The sequence below is a fragment of the Strongylocentrotus purpuratus genome, unplaced genomic scaffold (genome assembly GCF_000002235.5).
Source record: "Strongylocentrotus purpuratus isolate Spur 01 unplaced genomic scaffold, Spur_5.0 spur5_scaffold_9, whole genome shotgun sequence".
Lineage (NCBI taxonomy): Eukaryota > Metazoa > Echinodermata > Echinoidea > Camarodonta > Strongylocentrotidae > Strongylocentrotus > Strongylocentrotus purpuratus.
In genome coordinates, this window is record NW_022145615.1 from 9,123,349 (window position 1) to 9,147,583 (window position 24,235).

Below are 24,235 nucleotides of genomic sequence, written 5' to 3' on the forward strand. Positions count from 1 at the left end.
GGTAATAGCAAATCAGTCGGTTTTATTCAAAGAACATTGTTTTATAGCTAAATTAATATATTGACCTTGAGAGGGCACTATACAACATAAAGAGTTTATTATTTACAATTTCATCAGTTTAGACTTGATTTCAACCGCGACAACAATCACTGAATATTGTAGGATCGCCTATGCTTCCAATATGTTCATTTGAACCAAATTCATGACCCCATACCAAAACTTTGTATTACCTTTAAGGAATAATGGTAATGCATTCATGAAATGGATTGCATTTTATGTAACGGTAAGTCAATTTTTATGCATGTAGGTAAATATATAAAAATTGTACAACGTTTAATAGTGTGTTTCGTTTTATGTTCTACATGTATGTGCACTGTAATTGTAAAATTATTGTACTTTGTCACAAAAACAATGGAAAACAGGATTTGTATGTATTACATGGATCAATAAAGATGTAATGAAATAAATGAAATGAGATAAATCAGTATTCAAAGGGGGAAAAAGCTTCTTTTAGTCAACAAAAACTTTCTGAATATTGTAGTTTCAGTCTTTTTTCAACAATTTCAACCAAGAAAAGGTGTACACAATTTCAACCGAGAAATTTTTTATAATTTTACAATTAAATAAAGTTAATAAACAAACAAACAGATGGCAGTTAAGAGCAGAAAAAGCTCAAACTCCAATGTCACACAGGCCCCAAACACAAATGTATGGTTTACTGTTACCATTGTAATGCCATGCAGGATAACCACAAATTTTAGTATAAAAAGAAGCCTGAATGGAAGAAACGTTTGACAAAATGGGACAGATTTGTTTAGCGGTTTGACTTTCTTCACGCCCACTGTTGGTTTAGTTCATCAAGGACTGTTTCTCTTGCTTTGTTTGATGCACCACTTGGCATATTTTAGCCAGCAATACGGATGTTCCCATGGGACCATGGTAGTTTAAAATTTAAGTTTGCAGCACCTCATCGTTTTAAACAATGACGAACTAACAACGCACACAGGATCACTTGGGACAGAAATTATGAGTGTTCAAACTACTAAACTATAAGTTGAGCAAGTAGTCGTTTTAATTTCAGGCTGGTGAAAACCCAAAGTTAATTTTGTCAGAATGGCCGGCACATGATATCAAGTGAAGATCCCTCAATCTCCCCCTCCTTTTGCCAAAAGACAAAAGATTATAGGCATTTTACTACTTTAACAAACTTAAAGGTAATACAAAGTTTTGGTATGGGGTCATAATTTTGGTTCAAATGAATATATTAGAAGCATATGCGATCCTACAATATTCAGTGATCGTTGTCGCGGTTGAAATCGAGTCTAAAGTTATGAAATTGTAAATAATAAACGCTTTATGTATAACTAGCTCCCTCTCAAGGTCAGGATATTAATTATGCTATAAATCAATGTTTCTTGACTAAAATCGATAAGATTTGCTTTTCCCGTTTGGAAATTATATACAACAACTACATATTCTGAGATTTTCATGGTCGCAGCTACCATCGTACGGCCGCAGGAGCTATTTGAAATGTATCAAAATTTACCGGGAGCACCGGTAAATTTTTATAATCTATTTTTCTCGAAAGCAGGAGTGTTTTAGGGGTTAAGATTTCTGGTGCTTATAATACATCCACTGGGGCATCAAAATATATCATAATGGTAAAGAATCACTATCCACCCAATTTTCAAAATTTCCCAAAACTTTGTTAAAACTTATAAAGTTTCAAAACCATAAATACGCCCACACAGCCCTAATTGACTACAAGGTAAAAGTTCAGTACCTCAAAGTTTAAAACCACTAGCTCTAACTTAAAGTTGATGGACTCTCATGTGAACGCGACTAAAACGTACATTCATGGAAGGACGGATGAACCATCGCTGAATGTGGAGATTGGCAAAACAGATAGTATACACACTGCATGCCGTTCTTTTATCAATGGACGGCTCTGTTTGCACTCTTCTTTCTTGTTATTGTTGTTATTTGTTTGTGACAAATCATCCACTGCATATTTCCCATCATTGCTGCAGTACATGCATGCAAGCAAAAACTTCACACCTCAATTGCCTTTCAAATCTTTGTATACATGTGTGCCTTCTAACTTGTTTCGCCATGCAGAAATGAATTAACCTGTAAATGATTTTAAAGATACTATGTCCCTTTTGCAGCCAACATCAAATTCTTTAGAACTTTGCAGGTATTATTAGTATGTCACGTATGTCCTATAGATCTGTGAAATGTAAATGGAGTATGCTAGTATTCAAATTATGCAAGGAAACCCATTCAATTTCTAGACTTCACTGTCAGACACTATTGAGTGACATTAGAACTGACTTCTTTTTCTTTGGTAATAACATACTGTACATAAAATGAACTGTAAAGGTTACATGAGCATTTGTCTACATCAATAACCCACTTCTTGCAATGGCCAAAATCAAACTGATTGAATCTTTGCACAGCATAAAATGTATGACCATTCGATACAAGGGTCTGAAAATCAGACCATTTACTAAAAGGATTGCAATCCCTAAAGTGATTTGACAACTAACAGTCGTTATTTTCCCACAAAAAGACATTTTCAAGCCCTTTCGTTTTGAGGGAAGTTCTATAAATTAGTATTATCTTTCAAATGCCGATGGAAATTAACCTTCTCATTTTGGGGGCCTGCAAATGGGACATACATGTAGTACCTTTAACATTTGTTGTATGTGTGCCTTCCCACTTGTTTCGTCATGCAAACATGAATTAACCTGTAAATGATTTTCAGGCTTCAATGTGTTGCACAATACAGGAAATGATCTGACAGATTATAAATAATCAGTGGCGTCTATTCAATGATATTTGTATCTTTGCATAGCGTGTGTGAAAAGCCAAAAAAGTTTAATAGTCCGGGGCTAAGCAAAGTACGAGGCTGAAACAAGTGTGAAAAGCATATATCTCAGAGAGTCTTCAGTGAGAGAAAAGTCAAAGCATTACATAAGGCCTGTTGGTCATAAAACTTAAGAATAATCCTGGTGATTGACAACACCTGATATTGGTTAACACCTGAACAGAGTCTAATTTCCCATTATAAGAGCCCACTTCTATGTGCCTTTAACTAATTTTAGTTGCCTAAAAATCTAATTTGGTTTCCCTCAGACATAGGACAATTGATGTTGTCACGCCATGCTATTTCGCTAGAAATTATGTCTTAGCATATGTCATCATACCCATAAAAATACTGTGTTAATACCAGATAAAGAAGAGAGAAATCTAAAAAATAATCCCAAATCAAATAAGACTTTGAACCTTTCTTATTCTCTGAACCCTTTATGGATGTGAATTCATTATTGTCTTTTGAATACACAACTAAATGTCAAAACAGGAACGTGATGAAATGTTATAGACCCTGATGTATCCTCACATAAGACCCGTCTATAAATGTACATTAGCTCGAGTTTGCCAAATAACCCACTATTTCAACTATCCCGATCGCAAATTAACCAGTTAGTTTGCGTCTTCGTCAGCCTTAAGTTGCAATTAGCAGGATATTTGGTCGAGATAATCATCCCAAAATATCTTGGGCTAGTTGCAAAATATCCCGCTATTTGTCCGGGGCGGCTTTACCAGCCCGAAGACTCGCACTATGCACGAACGCTGAGCAAAATATCTTGAGCTAATTTCTCAAGCTCGAGTTTCAAGTTTCAAATCGAGTCTCAAGCTGATGCAGACGCGATTTGTAACTTCTGGATATTTCCCAAATCAGAACTAGCGGGCTATTTGGCAATCTCGAGCTGATGAGGACAGGCCTATAGAGTTTCTTGTTCTTAATAGACATGAATTGTTTGTCTAATTTTGAAATTCAGCACCCAAATATCTTGTCTGTTTAGAGTTGTCAGTCCCAGAAATGGACCAATGAAACTAAAAGCATATTGGCTGAAAGAATTTGGGGGAATTAGTTCCTGTTACAAAAATGCATTGATATTTGCTTATAACATGTCCTTCAAGATTTTGTTGATAAAGTCAATTATACGACAACCATATTATCATCGCACAGAAGCATCACACAGCAAATATTGGGACGATAAAATAAAATATGATATAGAAAAACAAACAAATTAAATGCCACACTCAAACATTTTACTAGAAGAGTTTCATACATACAGGGAGCAGAATCATTCTAGATCTAGCCAGTTGAGACATGTATCTAAATTGGGGAAAGCACACTTCACACTAAACACTCTTTGAACCAAATAACTCACAGGTACATGTATGATGAAATCATAGGGAGGCAAGTTTCCATTGGGCTGTCATGCTGTACATAAATATCAAATGTTTAATATAATCATAAGGTGTGAACTCAGGGAGGTGTGGATTTATGAAACGATTGTTGAATATTTATTTGAAATTGAGCATCTACACAACTAAAAAATAATTAAAATAATGAACACTTTCTCCAAACATATCATCAAAGAGAAACCAGCCCATTAGCCTTAACCCCCCTCACCCCCCCCCCCTCCCTCCCTCAATGGAAAGAAAATGAAAAGACAGAATGAAAGATTGAAATCAAGAATGAATTTGTGAAAATAATCGAAAATGAAATTTACAAACGAAATAAAACAAAACAAAATCAAAATTATAAAAAAAGTTGATTCTTACCTTAAGATCTAGGTGGCAAATGTTCCTGTCGTGCATATGTTTCAGAGCCTCGAGAATCTTCTTGACAAACTGAGCTGCCACCTCTTCGTTGACATGGTCCTCCTCTGCCAGATAGTGGAACAGTTCTCCTCCCGTTACCCTGGTTACAGAAGAAAAAGATGTGGTTACAGGTGATGTTAAGATGAAGAGCTTGGAATCATCTTTGAGGAGGCGAGTTTGCTCAATCGGAAAAGCGTATGCCTGTCGAACCAAAGATCCCGGGTTTGAAGCCTGCGTTGTGTGTTAACGTGCCCCTTTCCTTGTTCATAGACGCAGGTTATGTCAAGTGGAAAAAACTCTGTCCCTCGGATAGGTCATAAAATGGAGGCCCCGTGTACAGGAGAGTCACCACCCTTGCACGTTAATAACCCATTGCCCTATTCGTATAACAGTAGGGGGAAACCCTGGTGTAATGGTCCACCTGCACACCCCAACCAGGCCGAGTATACGGCATAGATCTGCAAGAATCTTCAGTATTGAAGGAGGCAGGTTATCTTGAAGAAGAAGAAGAAGAAGAAGGGTCAATTATACATTAAGTAGCCATGCTGAGTAAATTTGTACATTTTCATAGTACAATCAATATGACATGACTAGCAAACTTTCTCTCTATTTCTTTTTTTTTCTGGGGGGGGGGGGTAATTAAAAGCAATTTTTATTCAAGAAGTGTGCATACAAACATCCCTACTTTAAGAACTACAGTGTGGTAATGATCCTGTGCTACTGTAGTACATGTAAGCGTGAATATCATTAGAACATAATCTCTTAAAGTGTTATTTTATGAATATATCTCAACTACCACAAGACTTTCCGATCGGTGCATTGAGGCAGATTAAGCTACCGGTAATGTTAATCGCCAATTTTCACCCAAGAGCAGTTAAGCATGATAGAGGCATATTCCTGGAGAAATGGCAGCCACAACCACTAATCTATTATCTATTACCAGTCGATAATCTATTCTGCTGCACATACTTAATAGAAAAAGGACAAAATACATCTACATCAGAGGCAATTTTTACTACATGTACATACAGTACATTTGAACATCTATAAGTATGAATGTATGTAAATACGCAATGTACTGTTATTAGCTAATCCACTACCTTAAAGGTACTATGTCCCATTTGCAGGCCAAAAAAATGAAAAAGTTAAATTCCAACTGCATTTGAAAGATAATACTAATTTAGAACTTCCCTAAAAAAGGTGGGGCTTGAAAATGTCTTCAAGTGGGAAAATAACGACTATTAGTTGTCAAATCGACTTTAAGAGCTATAGAGCCCAAAAGTAATAGTCTTGATTTTCAGACAATTTATTGTACCGAATGGTCATACGTTTTATGGTGCGCAAAGATTCAATCAGTTTAATCTTGGCCATCACAAGAAGTGGGTTATTGATGTAGACAAATGCTCATGTACAACTCTTTTCATGTATGTTATTACCTAACAAGAAAAAAAGCCAGTCAGTCACTCAATAGTGTCTGACAGTGAAGTCTAGCAAGTAAACGGGTTTCCTTGCATAATTTGAATATATGAGGACACTGCTAACGTTTAAATTTCACAGATCGGACATACATGACATATTCATAATTCCTGCAAAGTTCTACAGAATTTGAGGTTGGCTGCAAAAGGGACATAGTACCTTTAATGTATAATGTAAATTGTTCAACCTATTTTTACTAAAGATACATTAATATATTGTAGTGTGAATATAAATGTTCATGTACAGTATAGACCTAGATTTAATGTTGAGTGTCAGTCACATAAAGATCTGTCACGTTCGTTCAGTGGTAGAATTGACACCTCCCACTCGGCAATGAGCAGGATAAAGGAAAGAGCAATTGAATCTCTACGGATTTCCTCCTCTACATCATACGGAAATCGGCTATCTAGACAAGAGTTATCAAATAAATGAACCTGAGCTACTGTTGTTTGCTTTATTTGTACTTTTTCTGCTTGCTTTCAAGTTTCAGCCATTTGTATATCATGGAATATCAAAGAGCTGGGTATTTGCTCCAGTGCTTCATCGATCCTGTCTTCCCCTTGATCAATCTTTCTCTCTTGTCTGCTTTCTAAATCCGTCTATCCTTTCTGTTTTCTCTGACAAAAGTGACCCACAAGCTCTCAGCCCCTCCCTCCTCCCCTTTATCTACCCTCCCCCTCTTCCCCTCTCCAGTTTTGGGCAATAGTTTCATATAAAACATGTGAAGTGTTTATCCTTCTTTTTCTTCTTTGACAAAAAAGGCCCTCTAGATCAAATCTCCTCCCTCCAGCTGCCTTCATCTTATACCCCCCCCCCTTCCCCCCCCCCTCCCCCCCCCCCCCCCCCAAGCCCCTCTCTGGTTTTGCCATGTTATGTGTTTCTTATAACTTTCTACAAGACTTTGACATCGATCAAGTTTTACATCTTCTGTTGAGTTGAGAATGTGAGTCAATGCTCTTCTTGATCTCAGTCTCCACAGTCTGCAATATATATAGGACCACTTGCAAATATATCATTCAGAGTTGGCATACAAGGAATTTACCCCTTCCACAAAAAAGGGGGGATCGATGGAGTGAATTCAAATCTAGTTGGAGGAAAGGAAATAAAATATTCAATCATCGTCCTGTTTTCCTGTACGTTGTAAGCTAATTCCTACATTGTACAAATGGTATAGATGTGTATTAATGAATGAATTTACATATAATCTATAGGATTTCCTAAAACATGATATGTGTATACATATTATGCTTCGACCTACATGTATTGCTTTTTGTCTCAACTTGGTGAGATACAATGACAGACACCCGATATCTTTTTCGACCATCAAAAGATCCTTGGTGTCAAAACAACGACACTTCTGCTGGTATATACATGTACCCAATGAAAAATCAAACTAGTCGGCATATACCTGTACAAATGTATTTCCTCCTCCAACAGCAGAAAAATAAGGAAATATTGAATCACTCTGCAGAAATGCCACAGCTAAAAATCATCATAAGCTCACTAATGAATAAGGAAGAGGAAAATGAGCTACGCATCTTGTGTGGTGTTATTAAAAACGTTCAACCTTTTAGCAGTGACAAATATGAAACTACTCAATAAAACTATTAATACAGGTACATACGTAGCTACTGCATGTGACTCCTTAAATGTGAATATATCAGAGATACAATCTAATGTATTTTTCTTTGCATTACATTGTATCTCTGTCAAGTATTTTTAACTGATTTTGGCAGTCACTTTGTTTATTCGATGTCCATCCCTGGATATCAAACATATGTCAAAGTACTTTACTATTTTCTTTTTTTCTTCCCTCTTTTAAATTTTAAAGTAGCTGTACAGGTAGGACTAAAAACAGATTTTTTTTTTTTGGTAGGTGTGTACAACAGATAACGTGTAGCATTCGTGACATCTTTCATTAAAACTTATTTCCCTGAAAAAAATTATTAAAAAATCTAGTCCTCAGTTGCATCAATATTTGCCATCAATATTAACTTATAACTACCAAGGTAACATCACTGAACAGCCAATCAAATCAAGGTTTCCATGGAAGTTACCATTAATGGCAAAATTACCATCAATGGTAAGTTTTATGATGGGGCCAGGGTAGTAAAGTTTGCATTTTTTCCTTCTCCATATCTGTCTGGAAATTAATTATTATTAAAGCATCACCATGATTCACCACAATGCAGCCTTCTGCATACATGTTTACGCCTAAATAAATGTAGTTTACGCCTAAATAAATGTAGTGACAACTCGTTTTTGTGTGTCAGGGACTGGCACAGATGTGTAGAACATCTGGCATTCAATTATTTCCTTCCTTCATATATGATGTATTCCAATGCAAATGTACATTGAACTACTGTTGAACAAATACCGGCACGTGTGAATTTTGCCTTGGCCTAATTCATTTCATTTGATTTTTTTTCCTTTGTATTTATTACTATACTGCATGGGTGAAGGTGAAAATGTTTACAATATGATAAATGATGTGCTATAGCATACATTTCATCTGCATGCAGTGAAAGGGCTCTATACTGTACGCTAATTTTACATGGAGTGTTGATTGAAATCTTTAGGGTTTGCAGTCTGTGTACATTGTACGTGTAGGTATGTTGGGGGGCCCTTTTTAATATCAGGCTGAATTATGGAAGGGATGTAACTTATATGTACTGAAACTTTAGAATGAATGCCTTTCTGACTGTCAACAGATGACATGAAGTACAGTATAAAGAACAATTCATAGGGTAGTCTGAGCTACAGGCCACTGAACGAATGCCCTAGAGACGGACAGCACGCAAGACCGGCACTGTCGGTCTAGTAAACCTTCTGACAAGTGTTCACCAGACCGACATTGTCAGTCGCATGGGCTGTTGGTCTCCCGGGCAATCGGTCTTGTGGGCCATTGGTCTCATGAGCCATTAGTGGACTCTCACTCTCCTGGGATGCTCAAATTTTTTGCTGGGACCATATGCTGAGAAAAAATGAAAACAAATCTTAACACAGCTTAAAGGTATAGACCAGTTCCGGGAATGTGATTGCATTGTGAAAGAAACGTTGTGGAATCAATCAGAAAAGGTTGATCATCTAGCATATACAGTGTAAGTATTGGTGTGTACTGCAAGATTCTGGAATCATCAAAATGGTAAGAAATTTGGCCCAGTCTTGGTAAAGTTATAACCACTGTACACAGAAAGATGTATATGGAACTATACGCGATATGTATACAGTCTGGATAGATATATTAATAGCGATCAGTAGGCGGTTTCCCGGCAAAATTTGTGTCATCACGTACATGTAGTTAGTCAATATTCTTTCACATGATTGGTAATAAGAGCTTCCATTTAATTTTTTTGAGAGGGGGGCATTTCCAAAACTGGTCTATACCTTTAATAACACCATTTCTGCTCTCAACAGATGATGCAGAGTGTCTGATTTAAAACAGACCAACAAAAATTAGTGAAGGTTGTCAAAAATTGACTCACAACTCAAGGATAAGCACCACCTCCTTCTGCAACTCGAAGGCATCATGCAGCGAGATGATGTTATCATGGGACAGCTCCTCAAGGATGCTGACCTCCCGGACGATATCCTCTCGTTTGACCCCTCTCCTGCTGGCAGTCGACCTCCGCTTCCGGATGAACTTCCCCGCGTAGTCCTTCCCCGTGCTCTTCTCGGTCACTTTCTTCACCTCAGAGAACTGGCCACTGGATGGAAGGAAGGTAAAAATAGAATTGGAAAATGGTTTATTTTTGATGATTTTGTTTGTCTAGAGGACATGCTACAAATCATTAGTCACAGGTCACAGGTGGTCTTAGATGAACTGGGGGATGGTTCACAAAGATTCTAATTTGAACTTATCTCTAAGTTGGACTTTTAAATTATGGAGAGCCATTTGTAGTCTTTAAATAAAAATATGTTTAAAAGCACAAAGTCAAATATTTTAGACTTTTCATAAATTCCACATCAAGAACATGAAATCTCCCATGATAATAGAAAATATGAATGATTTGAATCAACATTGTACGCCTTTCAAAAGACTTTTACAACATATTTTCAAAGATGCTAACGGCTTTCCATAATTGTTAAGTCCAACTTAGAGATAAGTTCAACTTAGGATTTTTGTGACACACCCCCCTGGTCCATCAGGGAGTTTAAGGACAGGGATATTCTTGAAAGCCGTCTAATACACATTGGGAAAGGTATAAACTAGGGGCTCAAATACATTGAATAGTCCACCAAATATGAATTTCAGAAACATTTTATATGAACACAATTTGCAGAGCAGCTATTGACAATCATCCCTCAGATAGGACTTCAAGCTAGAGGTCTCCTCCTTGCTCAAATACGTAACAAATTATTTGCTTTTATCACAATAACCCTCATAAAATAATTAAGAAAATGGATTTCATCTCTCTTTGAAATTCTGAAATACCTGTATATATATTTTGACAGCAATCCCATTTAAAATCACAACACCATACATAGTACAAGTAAGCTGTATACATACTGTATTATGACAGCAATCCCATTTAAAATCACTTTACAACACCATACATAATACAAGCAAGCTGTAATAGAGCATATAACCTAATTACAGGATTCCCCCTCCCACTTGATCAATAATGATTAACATGCGTATGATTGACATAAACTTCATTATTGATTTTGCTTTCAGCGTAATTGCCATTCAAGTACACTTTTCAGGAACGCTATATAAGCACTCTAAACATCTGTGCTGAATTTGGCATGCATGCGTGCCTGTACAAGTTCAGGTACATTTAACAATACTGTGTCACTAAAATACAGGGGAGCAGTGAGTGATCTAACTCTGGGAAGCTTGAAAAGATCTCCTGGATATAAAAACATAAAAAATAAAAAAATTGGTCAAAAACAATATTAATAATTAGAAATTTTTTGAATACCAATTAAAAAAAGTCTCATCAGCATCAATGTGTTCTTTCCAAGGGCCCTGCAATTACCCTAGCAATTGCAAGGTACACCAGGGAATAATTTTCCTGGTATCGCATCGCAATTTGCTATGCATTTTCGCATGACTGCTATACAAAATATCTTTTGTGTAGCAGTTTTCTTCCATAGGAATGTACAGAATTTCATTTGAAATATTTATCCATCGGCTGAAATTGCTAATCAAAAAATTTGAGGAAAATTATTCCCTGTACACCTTGGTGAAGAGTGGAAAATGTGGACTATGTCGTCGGAAGACGTTAGTGCTGGGCTAGGATTTGAACCCTGAACCCTTGGATTGACATTTTATAGATGCAATGGAATGAAACATGTACATGTAGTATACCATTGTATCACAACACCTCAACAATAAAGTGGATGAATTAAAAATACAGTGAAACCTGTCTGTAATGACCACCAAAGGGAGACAAGAACAGTGGTCTTTATAGGCAGGTGGTCTTTACATGTACATACAGGTACCTTACATGTGTCAATAAGAAACCATTTTCAAGGGAAATTTGTTTTTAATGTGGTCTTTGTAGACAGGTGGTCTTCTTATATACAGGTGGTCACTAAAGCAGGTTTGACTGGATGAGAAATAAAATTTTGTTCAACCCTATGCCTGTACCAATTTAAGAGGGTTCCCAAAAGAAAACAAGTGGTAGAAGTGGAACAAATAACAAAATAGAAGTGTTTATATAAATCTCTATTTTTATCATTCCCATGTTTAATGATGGAGAAGGTTAATTATGTGTAAATCTACTTGTTTTCTGCACACAAAAAATGGTTGGAATCCATTGCCACAGTCCTGTTTTCGACCTTCTACACGTATATAAACTCATAAAGAGCTGTAAACACTTTGTACTGTTCATGTAGCACCATACAGTCACACTCATCACACCCGTAAACCCTGGCTGTCATATTCATTCCTAATCAGACGCCGGAGCGTTTGGGAAAGTGACAGATGAGACAGACAGACACATTTAGATATTGATCATCTCAAGAATAAACACCATGATCTGCTTCCAATTCTCATCCAGTCTACCCAAAGTTCCATCATCGCCACTATACACTTCCACTCATCACCACTTCATTGCAGTGAGCTTTAAAGGGAAAGTCTACCCCCAAAATAAGTTTGTTTCGATAGAGGCAGAATAATAAGAAAATCAGGTGAGTGAAAGTTTGAGCAAATTCTGAATGAAAATAAGAAAGTTATGAATTATTGAAGTTGTGATCAATCAAATACAAATTGGCAACTCTGTGACTTATTATACGAGCTCTCCTTCATTTGCTTTGTGCATAATATTCCATAAAATCATGTTTTCTTCGTTATTGATGACGGAATATATATTTGTTTCTTGCAGGGGGAGTATAGAAACATATTTGCAATTATTATATTTAGGGTGCATGTATGGTTGAAATTTTTCTTGAGGGAAAATGAAAATTTTAGATTTTTTTAGTACTGAGCAAATGGAAGTTGAGCTCGCATGATACGTCATAGAGTTGCCAATTTGTGTTTGTTTGATTGATCACAACTTCAAAAATCCTAACTTCCTTATTTTTAATCGGAATTTGCTCAAACTTTCACTGACTTGTTTCTCTCATTTTTCTACTCCTATTAAAACTAACTTAATTTCAGGGTGGACTTTCCCTTTAAAGACACTCTTTCACATTTCGGTGTGAAAATAACAAGTGGCTGTATAGTGCATTTCAATCTATAGTTCCATGATATACATTGGACAGTGCCAGGAGTCTGGATAATTAGTGTCCAAGGATAATTTGTCTTCTTTTTGTTTGTGTACTTGTTTTGAAGTGTCCTTGTTTTCTGAGTGCTTTTTTGGAAGACAACAATCATATGGAGTCTATTAATATGGACCAACAAAAGAAGTTATTATTTCTTAAAGAAGTTATTCACAAGATGTTTGTTTTGGGGGCTGTCCATCATGTAGCCCTAATTTGGTAATTTTAAATAGGATCTTCAGTTTTCATCATGGTAACTATAACGTTTTTTTAGAGAATTCAACAAAATTTATAAAAAATATGAAGATGATATTAACACAAATGTAGAGCTGTCAATGGCACAGAAAAAGTTAAATACATCTGAGAAAAGGGCATAGAAATAAGGAAACAGGCTCTCTTATTCACCACACTACTTGTAGAAGACATACTGTACATGTACGTAGTCAACATTTGTGTTGATACTTGGTAGATGTAAATTTAGTTTGCTTACACTGTAAATAACACAAACTGCATCATTATCATTTGTCATTTTCTCTACCCCCTCCCCCCGCGCCCCCCCCCCCCCCCAAAAAAAAAAAATTTAAAAAAAAATTTAAAAAATCTGTTAGCAGTAGGCCTACTCCGGATTACATGTACCTTCCCTCTAAAACATACAAAATACAAATCCCAAAACGCTCCCTCCTACACAACCACCATCCAGACAACCTCTCGTTCTCGTCCCCCCTCCCCCCTCCCCCCCCCCCTCTCCTCCCCCACCCTCTTGTTCCCGACATCGTGATCGTGTGGCCCCATGATTGAGTATTCAGCACACAGAGCGCCCGGCTTGAGTTACCCAGTCTGCATAGCCTCTCGGCATGTCAAATTGCTTCTAACAGCAATCAATAGTAACGTCATCACTTTCCATGTTCTTCAGATGCACTTCCAGGGCCTAAAAAGCAGACCTTTCAGAGTGAGGAAAAAAACGGCCTATAATGTCTCAAAGGAATTCCTTCTATACTACTATCTGACTTCTCAAGGTATAATATAATTTTGGGAATTAGCGTTCATATTCCTGTACAATCATGTACGGTTTCCTTGTCATTAGTGCAGGCAGTATATTTTCCCTTATTAATAACATCCTATTTCATCTGCAATCAATAGTAACGTCATCACTTTCCATGTTCTTCAGATGCACTAACAGAACCTCAATTTCAGAGTGAAAAGAAAAAGCCTAAAATGTTTTGAACGAATTCCTTTTTTGGTACGTACGTACGTCATCATCCTGGAATGACTGTAAATGTAAAGCATAAATCAACATGAACATTCATGTGAGTTTCCTTTTCATATTGGATTTCATGTCTGCATGTAGTATGGAAATGTCGGAGTACATGTATGTGCTTCAATAAGACCTTCCACTACAATATATATACATGTACATTGTATGTACACATCATTGAACAACACATGTACACATGTAGTTGTACTTAAATCGAACACGTTTTTGTTTGTTAAATATGATGACGGATTTTTATCAAGGTTATCTTATTGATTGCTGACACAAACATTACAAAATGACAATTTTTTAATGCTTCAGAGTTCACGGTATCATTTTCCAATTTTAAAAAAAGTAGTCTGTAAAATATACTGAAACTCTCTTCAGTATAGGCCTACATTCTCATAAATTTGTTTAGTCTAATTGCTCTGTAGTGATGATGCTCTGTTGTTCATACTGTATATTTTGATATGTTGTTTTTGAGGGTGAATAAAGACTGAACTGAACAGTTCATGCACACAATGTATAAAATGTGAACCATTTTCTTTATTGGGGGTTATTCTCTATTTGAAAGACTCTCCCAAGGCATTCAAGGATCCATGTGTGCGCAGAGCGCACCCAATCCCAGCCGTCGGCACTTCTCCCGTCAAGTGCGACGGGCCCCCTGGTATAGGATCCATCCAGTCGACGCACCCCTTGTGAATCTACTCATGTTCTTTGTAGAACATTCTCAATGTCTTCGCCTACTCAAGGAATTGGTATTGAACTTTGTTCACTGCTTGAGTAATATGATCGGGGACCACCTAATTGTCTTTGTGTCTGGGTCGATTAACCCTGTTAGTTAGTACCACAGGCTGAAAATATGATAATGGCCAAGGATTTTAAAGTGTGGTGTTGCCCTAAGTATAAATGTCCGATTTTGTTGGTTTGAAGTTAAACATGAGTTCTGGTATTAATCGCAACTACATGTATGTACATAAGAGATAGGAGACTGCAAACTTGCGATTTATTTTGAATCATTCACAACTCCTGTGATTACATCATTAAACAAAACTGTCAGATTTTGATACTGAACATAACACATTGTGTATGTCGTGTAGTTTCATTAAAAATATCTTTTTTTGTTGAATTGACTCAGTCATGCTAGAAGTATTACATTCAGTGAATACAGAAGAAAAAAAATGTTCACACATGTGGTATGATGATGAAAGTTTGTTTCAAAATGTTCAGAATGGTCATACGAATATGAGGCCAAGGGTATTTGAAGGGTTACCTTTTATCCAGGAGACATATCTTCCCGCTGACAATAAAAGAAAGAGAGAGTTCACAAATTATATTTCTCCTTTTACAAAACTCAACCTTCTCTTTAAGTGATAACTATCCATTATATTCTGCAGAATCTTAGCGGTTGAGCCTCTTGTATAATGCTTATCAATAGCACCCTGAATTAGATCTGGACTGATATATTGATGTATTGGACCGACATGTTTGCACATGTTTTGTGTAGAAATTACTGATACTCTAAATACACAATATCTGATTAAAACGGAAAGAAGCTATCATTTTTCTAAGTGTTCTGAATAAATATCATTGCATTCTCTTCCATTACATATCTTCTTTAAGAATTGTTATCTATATAATACCAGCATGCACATGCACATATAGAGTCTACATGTAAGGACTCTAATCTCTTTTTAGCTGCAGAAACATTGAGCGTCACCTACAATGTGCATGTGCATGTACTTTTCCTACAATGTATAGTACATATTCACAAATTACATGAAATCTATGAAAAAGACCAGCCACTAATATGTATGGCTATCAAAACTGCAAAACTTTGAAAAACATACAAGGTAAAGCAATATTACTAATCGGGATCCAATACAAGCCTCAAACAGAAAGCGTGACAAAATGTGGAGTATGTAACACAAAATGACTTCACATCCGCATTAGACAGTAGAACATCTGGGAGGATAGGGGCCTCTTTGTGTCTATCCGAAGATGCTGACACATTGGTTTCATATTTTAAGGAACCTGTGTACTTTGAATTGAGTCATTCGTCCATATAAGGATGAGTATGGGTCTATGGGATTAAATGGAGTGACGGAGGAGAGCATAACATTGATCAAAATCACAATCACCATATTTTTACAAATCATCATCTTACATGTAATAATCTTATCATCATCACCTATCACCAGCATCCTTTATAACTATCACCAAGTGAAAAAAACTCTGTACATGTAAGGCCATTTAAAAAAATATACATGTTTAGCGTCCCCGCCCGCTTCCTTTTTGGGGCCGCCTCCTATTTTTTCGTATTTGTTATTTTTGAATTTTTTTTTTTTTTTTTTTTTTTTTTTAAAGAAAAAAACATGAAAAACACTGCTAAAATGGCTCTATTTCTGATTTTAAAAAAAAAAATTGTCGGCAACCATCTTGAAAAAAAAATTGCCCCGACTGTCAGGGAAAATGTACCGAGCGGCCATTTTGAGCGGCCATTTTGAAATAAAAAATAAAAAATAAAAAGGGCCCCCTCCTTCCTATTTTTCGAAAAAACAGGAGGCTAAACATGTTTTTTTTTTATTTGGCCTAATCGGGACAATCATTGTAATCATCATTACAATCATAATCATCATCACCATCATCATTACCATCCTCATAACCATCATCACCATCATCACTCACTCACTGACAGCAGTGACCACCATCTATTCTACATCAAAATGCTAGCTGGATTGAAGCGTTACGTTAAACTGTGTGGCTACTGGCTACAGCCTAGAGGAGACGGATCGGAAAGAGATAAACCTCTCAAAGCTAGATACCACAACTTGTCAACAAGTTATCGTTGATCTAAATACTTCCACATTTTTTTAAAGGCAATCCAAACAGCTCAAGGGGATATTGAAACTGCTTTCATCACGACTTTGACGCAAGTTCACAAGTTCATCTCAAATGGTGTCCACAAGGGGATTCAGAGGCAGGTTAGGCAACCTTAGTCATTGAAAGATCCTCATCATACAGTAATTATTAGGCTTGTTTGAGGTCAGAAGTTTAATTCATTCAACAAGATATTGACAAGTACAGTATGGCTGACAGTACAGTCAAGTCCTGATTTAACCCTGATTTCTTATTCCATAATTACGTTTATACATGTACAACCTGTATGTACATTCACAACTTCATGTGCAATAATAAAAAGCAATCATTAACTACCTCATATTGGGACAGGTGCTCTAAATGGTGACTCACATATGTACATAAACATGTGCGCATGCTATGCCACTTTGCGGTGATCAAACCCAACTTCTAAGTTCAATGCCCCATATATAACTTTCTAATTCTTTAATATTGATTTAATTCCTTGATCACTCATTCATCTGATTCTCTTGATTTCAGTTTTTATCCAAATGAAAGACTTTTGAACTTCCCTTTCAAGATACATGTATGTACCGTCTAACATGCTGTAGTAACCACCTGCCTACAAAGACCACTGTTGTCTCCCACAAGAGGCTTTTATAATAAGTTTCACAGAAAACAGATGTACAAATATGTAATCCTTTTCTGTCTGCACCCTTCCCTCTCTCACTCTCTCACTCTCTCTCTCTGTCTCTGTCTCTTATGTAATGCTATTCTGCAAAGTCAATTATCTCATGTACTGTCTGTACTCTTTCCGCCCCCCTTCTCTCTCTCTCTCTCTCTCTCTCTCTCATTCTCTCTCTCTCTCTCTCTCTCTATTCTACTAAGGTGACTGTTGTTTATCTAACAGATAATAGAAAAGACTATTTTTACCTCCTTGTTGGTCATCACTGGCTCTGAGTCATCTCACTTTGATTGCATTGTGTCTGCGTACACAATATGCTGTGTCACTGAACACTTTCATTTGAAAATCTATTTGTGTATGTACTAAATACACACAGAGCATGTACTGAAAGTAGGCCCATATCAAATTTATGATTTCATTAATTTAATTTGTACACTGTTCAGTCTGAGAAACTGGTACAACAATAAAAGGAACATTGCATGATGGAAAAACATAAGTGAAATTTTCTCATCAATACTGAAATAAATTAGATAGTAGTTTTTCGTTCTACAGTACTGTACCTATTGTACAACACATACATGTACATACATGTACAATGTACAATGTATGTCAAAATGTGCTAATTGCTTTCCATTCACTGTACCAACCAATACATTTTTAACAATATTTGATTGATTTGGATTAAGTCCAAAAGATGTTTTAACAAATTGTCTTCTGAGAGTCACAGAGTTGTAAGCTATGAAAACTCAAAGTTTAACACAGATTTAACTACTTCTAGCTCTCACTAGATGAAATAATACATGTATAATCATAAAATGTAAATGTATGTACATGTATATTGAATACCCTTTTAAGCAACTTAAGAAAGTTGATTATAAAATAATCAAGTATTTCATAGTTCTGCAATATATATCAAAAGCTTTCCTTTTTAATAGTATTGAACATATTTCACAACAAACAGTCTCTGTACATTTGTTCAGTGACTTCTCTGCACTAAGTGGGCTAAAGTAACGTCTGGAAATATTTTATTAAGATTCCTAAATCCAGCCTGATCGATGTCATTAGTCGAGTCTAACTGTCACCGAAGGAAGTCATGTGTGACGCACAAAGTCATCCAACGCGAACATTTAATGTACATGTATGAGCCTCAAAAATTTTAGGTTACCCGGTAATTCAGAACACGAGTTCTTAGTCATGCTGAGTAGCGCTGGATCAAGTTCTTCCGATAATATGAATTTCATTTGAATAACTGATAAATATCACAGAGATTTGTACTGTAAGCAGGGCTCGAAAGTCACTGTAACCATGATTTGTGATCTGAGTGGCGACTAAAAAACTCATAAAAAATGCAGTGGAAATTGTAATTTTCATTTCATGTGCATTTGGTATCATTCGCTATTATTGCATCAAAACTTGAATTTCAAACCCACATCAATCATAGTTAGCACTAGAGGCACAAAAACTTGTCGTGAGAGTAAGGATGAGAGGATGAGAGTAAGGATGGGAGGAGGAGAGAAAGGATGGGAGGAGGAGAGTAAGGATGGGAGGAGGAGAGTAAGGATGGGAGGAGGAGAGTAAGGATGAGAGGATGAGAGTAAGGATGGGAGGAGGAGAGAAAGGATGGGAGGAGGAGAGTAAGGATGGGAGGAGGAGAGTAAGGGTGGGAGGAGGAGAGTAAGGGTGGGAGGAGGAGAGTAAGGATGGGAGGAGGAGAGTAAGGATGGGAGGAGGAGAGTAAGGATGGGAGGAGGAGAGTAAGGATGGGAGGAGGAGAGTAAAGATGGGAGGAGGAGAGTAAGGATGGGAGGAGGAGAGTAAGGATGGGAGGAGGAGAGTAAGGGTGGGAGGAGGAGAGTAAGGATGGGAGGAGGAGAGTAAGGATGGGAGGATGAGAGTAAGGATGGGAGGAGGAGAGTAAGGATGGGAGGAGGAGAGTAAGGATGGGAGGAGGAGAGTAAGGATGGGAGGAGGAGAGTAAGGATGAGAGGATGAGAGTAAGGATGGGAGGAGGAGAGAAAGGATGGGAGGAGGAGAGTAAGGATGGGAGGAGGAGAGTAAGGGTGGGAGGAGGAGAGTAAGGGTGGGAGGAGGAGAGTAAGGATAGGAGGAGGAGAGTAAGGATGGGAGGAGGAGAGTAAGGATGGGAGGAGGAGAGTAAGGATGGGAGGAGGAGAGTAAGGATGGGAGGAGGAAAGTAAGGATGGGAGGAGGAGAGTAAGGATGGGAGGAGGAGAGTAAGGATGGGAGGAGGAGAGTAAAGATGGGAGGAGGAGAGTAAGGATGGGAGGAGGAGAGTAAGGATGGGAGGAGGAGAGTAAGGATGGGAGGAGGAGAGTAAGGATGGGAGGAGGAGAGTAAGGATGGAAGGAGGAGAGTAAGGATGGGAGGAGGAGAGTAAGGATGGGAGGAGGAGAGTAAGGATGGGAGGAGGAGAGTAAGGATGGGAGGAGGAGAGTAAAGATGGGAGGAGGAGAGTAAGGATGGGAGGAGGAGAGTAAAGATGGGAGGAGGAGAGTAAGGATGGGAGGAGGAGAGTAAGGATGGGAGGAGGAGAGTAAGGATGGGAGGAGGAGAGTAAGGATGGGAGGAGGAAAGTAAGGATGGGAGGAGGAGAGTAAGGATGGGAGGAGGAGAGTAAGGATGGGAGGAGGAGAGTAAGGATGGAAGGAGGAGAGTAAGGATGGGAGGAGGAGAGTAAGGATGGGAGGAGGAGAGTAAGGATGGAAGGAGGAGCGTAAGGATGGGAGGAGGAGAGTAAGGATGGGAGGAGGAGAGTAAGGGTGGGAGGAGGAGAGTAAGGATGGGAGGAGGAGAGTAAGGGTGGGAGGAGGAGAGTAAGGATGGGAGGAGGAGAGTAAGGGTGGGAGGAGGAGAGTAAGGGTGGGAGGAGGAGAGTAAGGATGGGAGGAGGAGAGTAAGGACGGGAGGAGAAGAGAAAGGATGGGAGGATGAGAGAAAGAATGAGAGGACGCGGAGAAAAGGAGGAAAAGAAGGAGCAAGAGGCGGGGAAGAAGAAGAATAAGGAGAAGAAAAAGAAGAAGAAAAAAATTAGAAGAAAAAAAATAGAGGAAGAAAGATGAAAGATGAAGAAGTAGAAAAATGAAGAAAAAGAAGGCTAAGAGAGAGGGAGAGAGGAAAAAAGGGATATTGCGGAGGAGCAAGAGCAGGAGCAGGAGGAAAGAAGAAGCCGGGATGTGCTGAGCATGAGGGGGAGGGGGAACAGGATTAAGAAGAACAAGAAAAAGGAAACTGTGATGGGAGGAAAAGGTAGACAAAAACAAGAGGAGAGGAATAAGACAAAGAAGGACTAAGTAAGGAGAGGGAGTGGGGAGCGCAAAGATGGGAGTAGGAAGGGGAGGAGGAGAAAGAGGAGGAGAAAAAGAAGAAGAACAACGAAACAAGAACATGAAAGAATCTTGAGGAAGAGGAGCAGAAGAAGAGGAAGAAGAAGGAGACAAAGGAAAGCAGAGGAGAAGAACAACACATAGGAGATTGAGAAGATTAAGAAGAAGAAGAAATACATACATGTGTACAACTGTATGTACAGTCTATACAGCCTAACATATTGAAATTTTAATATCTTAAACCTGCTCCGAACCTCACTGTCAAGCTATGCTGAATTTTAAACAATGTTTCTCAAACCAGATTCAGTACCCTGTACGAGGTACTTAGCAATTTGCCATGCAAAATCCTTTCACTGGCCCCATCTCCCTCTTGTCATTTATTCAAGCACTCCATCGCACATCCATTAAGAAACTTGTCTCTATGTCTCCATCCCCATATTATTCTGTGTCTGAATGTCTGGTTAACACTGTCAAATTCATTTATCTTTGCTAAAACTCTGCGGCTCATCATTATTAGTGTTATTCCTCATTCAATAACAGGGGGGAAAATACACAGGGGCTCGGGGCGAATTGGCCCCAGAAAGTCAAAAAAGAGCTCCCTAAAATTTGCATAGAGTTCAATGTTAAACAAATTACAGGGTGTTATTTTCATGCAAGCAAGCTTGAAAAGTAGCCCCCGAAATTTGTTTAATATTTTTTCCCCTGTAAAATGCAACATAATATCAAATACATTTCAATCGTCACTGATTAGATGCCTGTTTCATTAACATTTAATGCAATAATCTTAATCTTAAAAAGCAGAACAGCATCCCCACTGGGCAAGAGAGGAAGTATAATTCACCTGCCTTCAATTATGATTCTGCTTCTAAAGATAAAAGTTCACCTTTATATACAGGTACTATAGTTATGTGCATTAAGAGCACAATATCTGGAGCAAAATCAGCCGGAAAACTGCTGCAGCTGTTAGTTAGTCAACATTCGCAACTATTCATTTCCTTTCAGGACCAGGATATATGACTGAGAAGAAGGAAAATAGACCTACATGTACATGTAGCTTACTACTACATCAACAGTACTTTTCTTCTTGTTGTTAATGTCACAGCACATACATGTATACATGTACACCTGAAAATGGGTGTTCTTGTTCTTAACTCAAATGTAAATGTATTTCTACAGAGACACATTGTACATGTATAATTTAAAAATTTCCCTTTCTGTCTACAAATTTGAATGTAAAACAAATTAGGGGTCTGGAGCCATAAAATAGGAGCTCATGTTAAAGATAAACTTGAGTTCTAGATAGTAAAAAAAGAAAATGAATTCTCACAGAATCTAACGAAACTTACACTGAATGTTCAAGATTACAAATAAATGTCATGTGCCAAACAATTTTGGAAGAAAATGTATACTGGCTGAGTAACGAGCATAGAAAGATAAGGACATCAGGGTAGTACTAGCCCCGACACCATGTGTGTTGTCCCATATACATCTTTCTGTGTAAGTGATTGTTACTTTACCAAGACTCTGCCAAATTTATGATGATTTTGATGACTCCAGAACCTTGCATTACACACCATTACTAACATGCTATATGATCAACTTTTCTGATCCATTCCACATCTTTTCTTTCACAATGCAATCGCATTACCAGAACTCAAGTTTATCTTTAAGCAGAGACCTGTGAGTTTTGCTGTTGGTGCTGTTGTTGTTGTTGATATGATTGTTGTTGTTGTTGTTGTTGCATTTAATTGTTGTTGTGATTTATTTTGTAATGATATTATTTTTCTTTTTGTTTTGTTTTCGTTACTTTTTCAAGTACTCTCATACCAACACATTTGAATAGAAATTCTCTCCTATTTTTCAACTGTCTTCTGTGAAATGAAATACCATCACCTGTGACACATCACCGTTCCCTCATTGCATTCCTCCTGCCTAATTAGCCCTATAACTGTCACACAGTACTTATGATGTGGTCTGATAATTCGCCTATAGATTTATGAATTTGTTTATTTACTTGTTATCGCACAAATAATACTGATTGCCAATTCAAAATATTTCTGGCATTTCTGATTACTTCCTACCCCAAATAACTTCCTCTAATTTCTAATCTCTGGCAGAGAAAGATATTTTATATATTTATACAAATAATACTAAATCAAGGCACCTACACACTGAGCATTACATATTTCACAACAATTGCTGGGCTACAATGAAAGTTTGTCTAAACACACTACAAAACAGCTTGCCTCATAACCAATCCTGAATAGTTATCCAGATAAAAGAACAAAATTAAAAACATACTTTTTAAGGCAAAGTGGGAGTAGGGATAAGGAGAGTATTCAGTACTAAAGATTTAGAGAACCATTAGTATCCTTCTGCATGTTTTCATTCAACATAATAACTAATAAATACAATCCTGGCAAGGATAAAAATACACAGGGCTCGAGGCAAATTCACCCCCGAAATGCCAAAAAGAGCCCCCGAAAGTCATAAAAGAGCCCCCCAAAATGTGCATAGAATTCAATGCAAAACAACTTAAAGAGTTTTATTTTCATGAAAGCAAGCTTAAAAAGTAGCCCCAAAAATAAACATTTTTTCCCTACCTTTTGCATAGATAGCCAGGAATATTAAGAAGAGCTACATGTACTAGAATCTATCCAAAGTGGGCATACTGATAGATACAGCTTTACGTACATGTAGGCCTAAATATGCCCAGGGGGTTGGGCTAAACAATGCTAGAGCTCACTTTGGAGTCAACCAAGAGTACAGTGTATGTAAAAGTTGTATCTTGTATAATTAGCAAAAGAAGATTCCACTTCTGATTTGAACCATAAAATAGGGGGTGGAATACATGTTCATAGTGTAAGCTGCATGGAAGCCTAAAACTAGCTCAACCATGTCTTTTAAAAAACAGTTGTCTAGTTTACAGTGAGTGAGTCTACAGATGTAGAATGTTAAGAATTTATTGTACCTGTAGTACTGTATTAAGCAAATAATTAACACTGACAAGGACTTTTTAGTCCCAAGAACTTACATCTGCATGTACATGCAGGCGATGAAAAATAAACTTCCAAGGCAGCTTCATTGTCTCATTAACGTGACAAAAGAATTTTATCTCATCCAACGAACAAAGTCCAATTTCTTGCATCTATTTCAATTGGATGTGTAAACATTGGTGGGGACGGCCAGGCCTTCAAATTCCAGTATGTATGTGTGTACACATGTACACTTGTA

At 37.5% G+C, this 24,235-nt stretch overlaps 1 protein-coding gene across 2 annotated transcripts in view; it reads right to left on the minus strand.

The window, feature by feature from the left end:
- Positions 1-24,235, minus strand: part of LOC115920601 (death-associated protein kinase 2-like) — a 79,154-nt gene that overhangs the window by 50,901 nt on the left and 4,018 nt on the right. For both annotated transcript variants that reach the window (XM_030976699.1, XM_030976698.1), the window contains exons 2-3: positions 9,639-9,860; positions 4,639-4,777 (exon numbers count right to left, since the gene is read on the minus strand). In XM_030976699.1, coding sequence (XP_030832559.1) covers positions 4,639-4,777; positions 9,639-9,860 — 361 coding nt within the window. The remainder of the gene's footprint in view (positions 1-4,638; positions 4,778-9,638; positions 9,861-24,235) is intronic.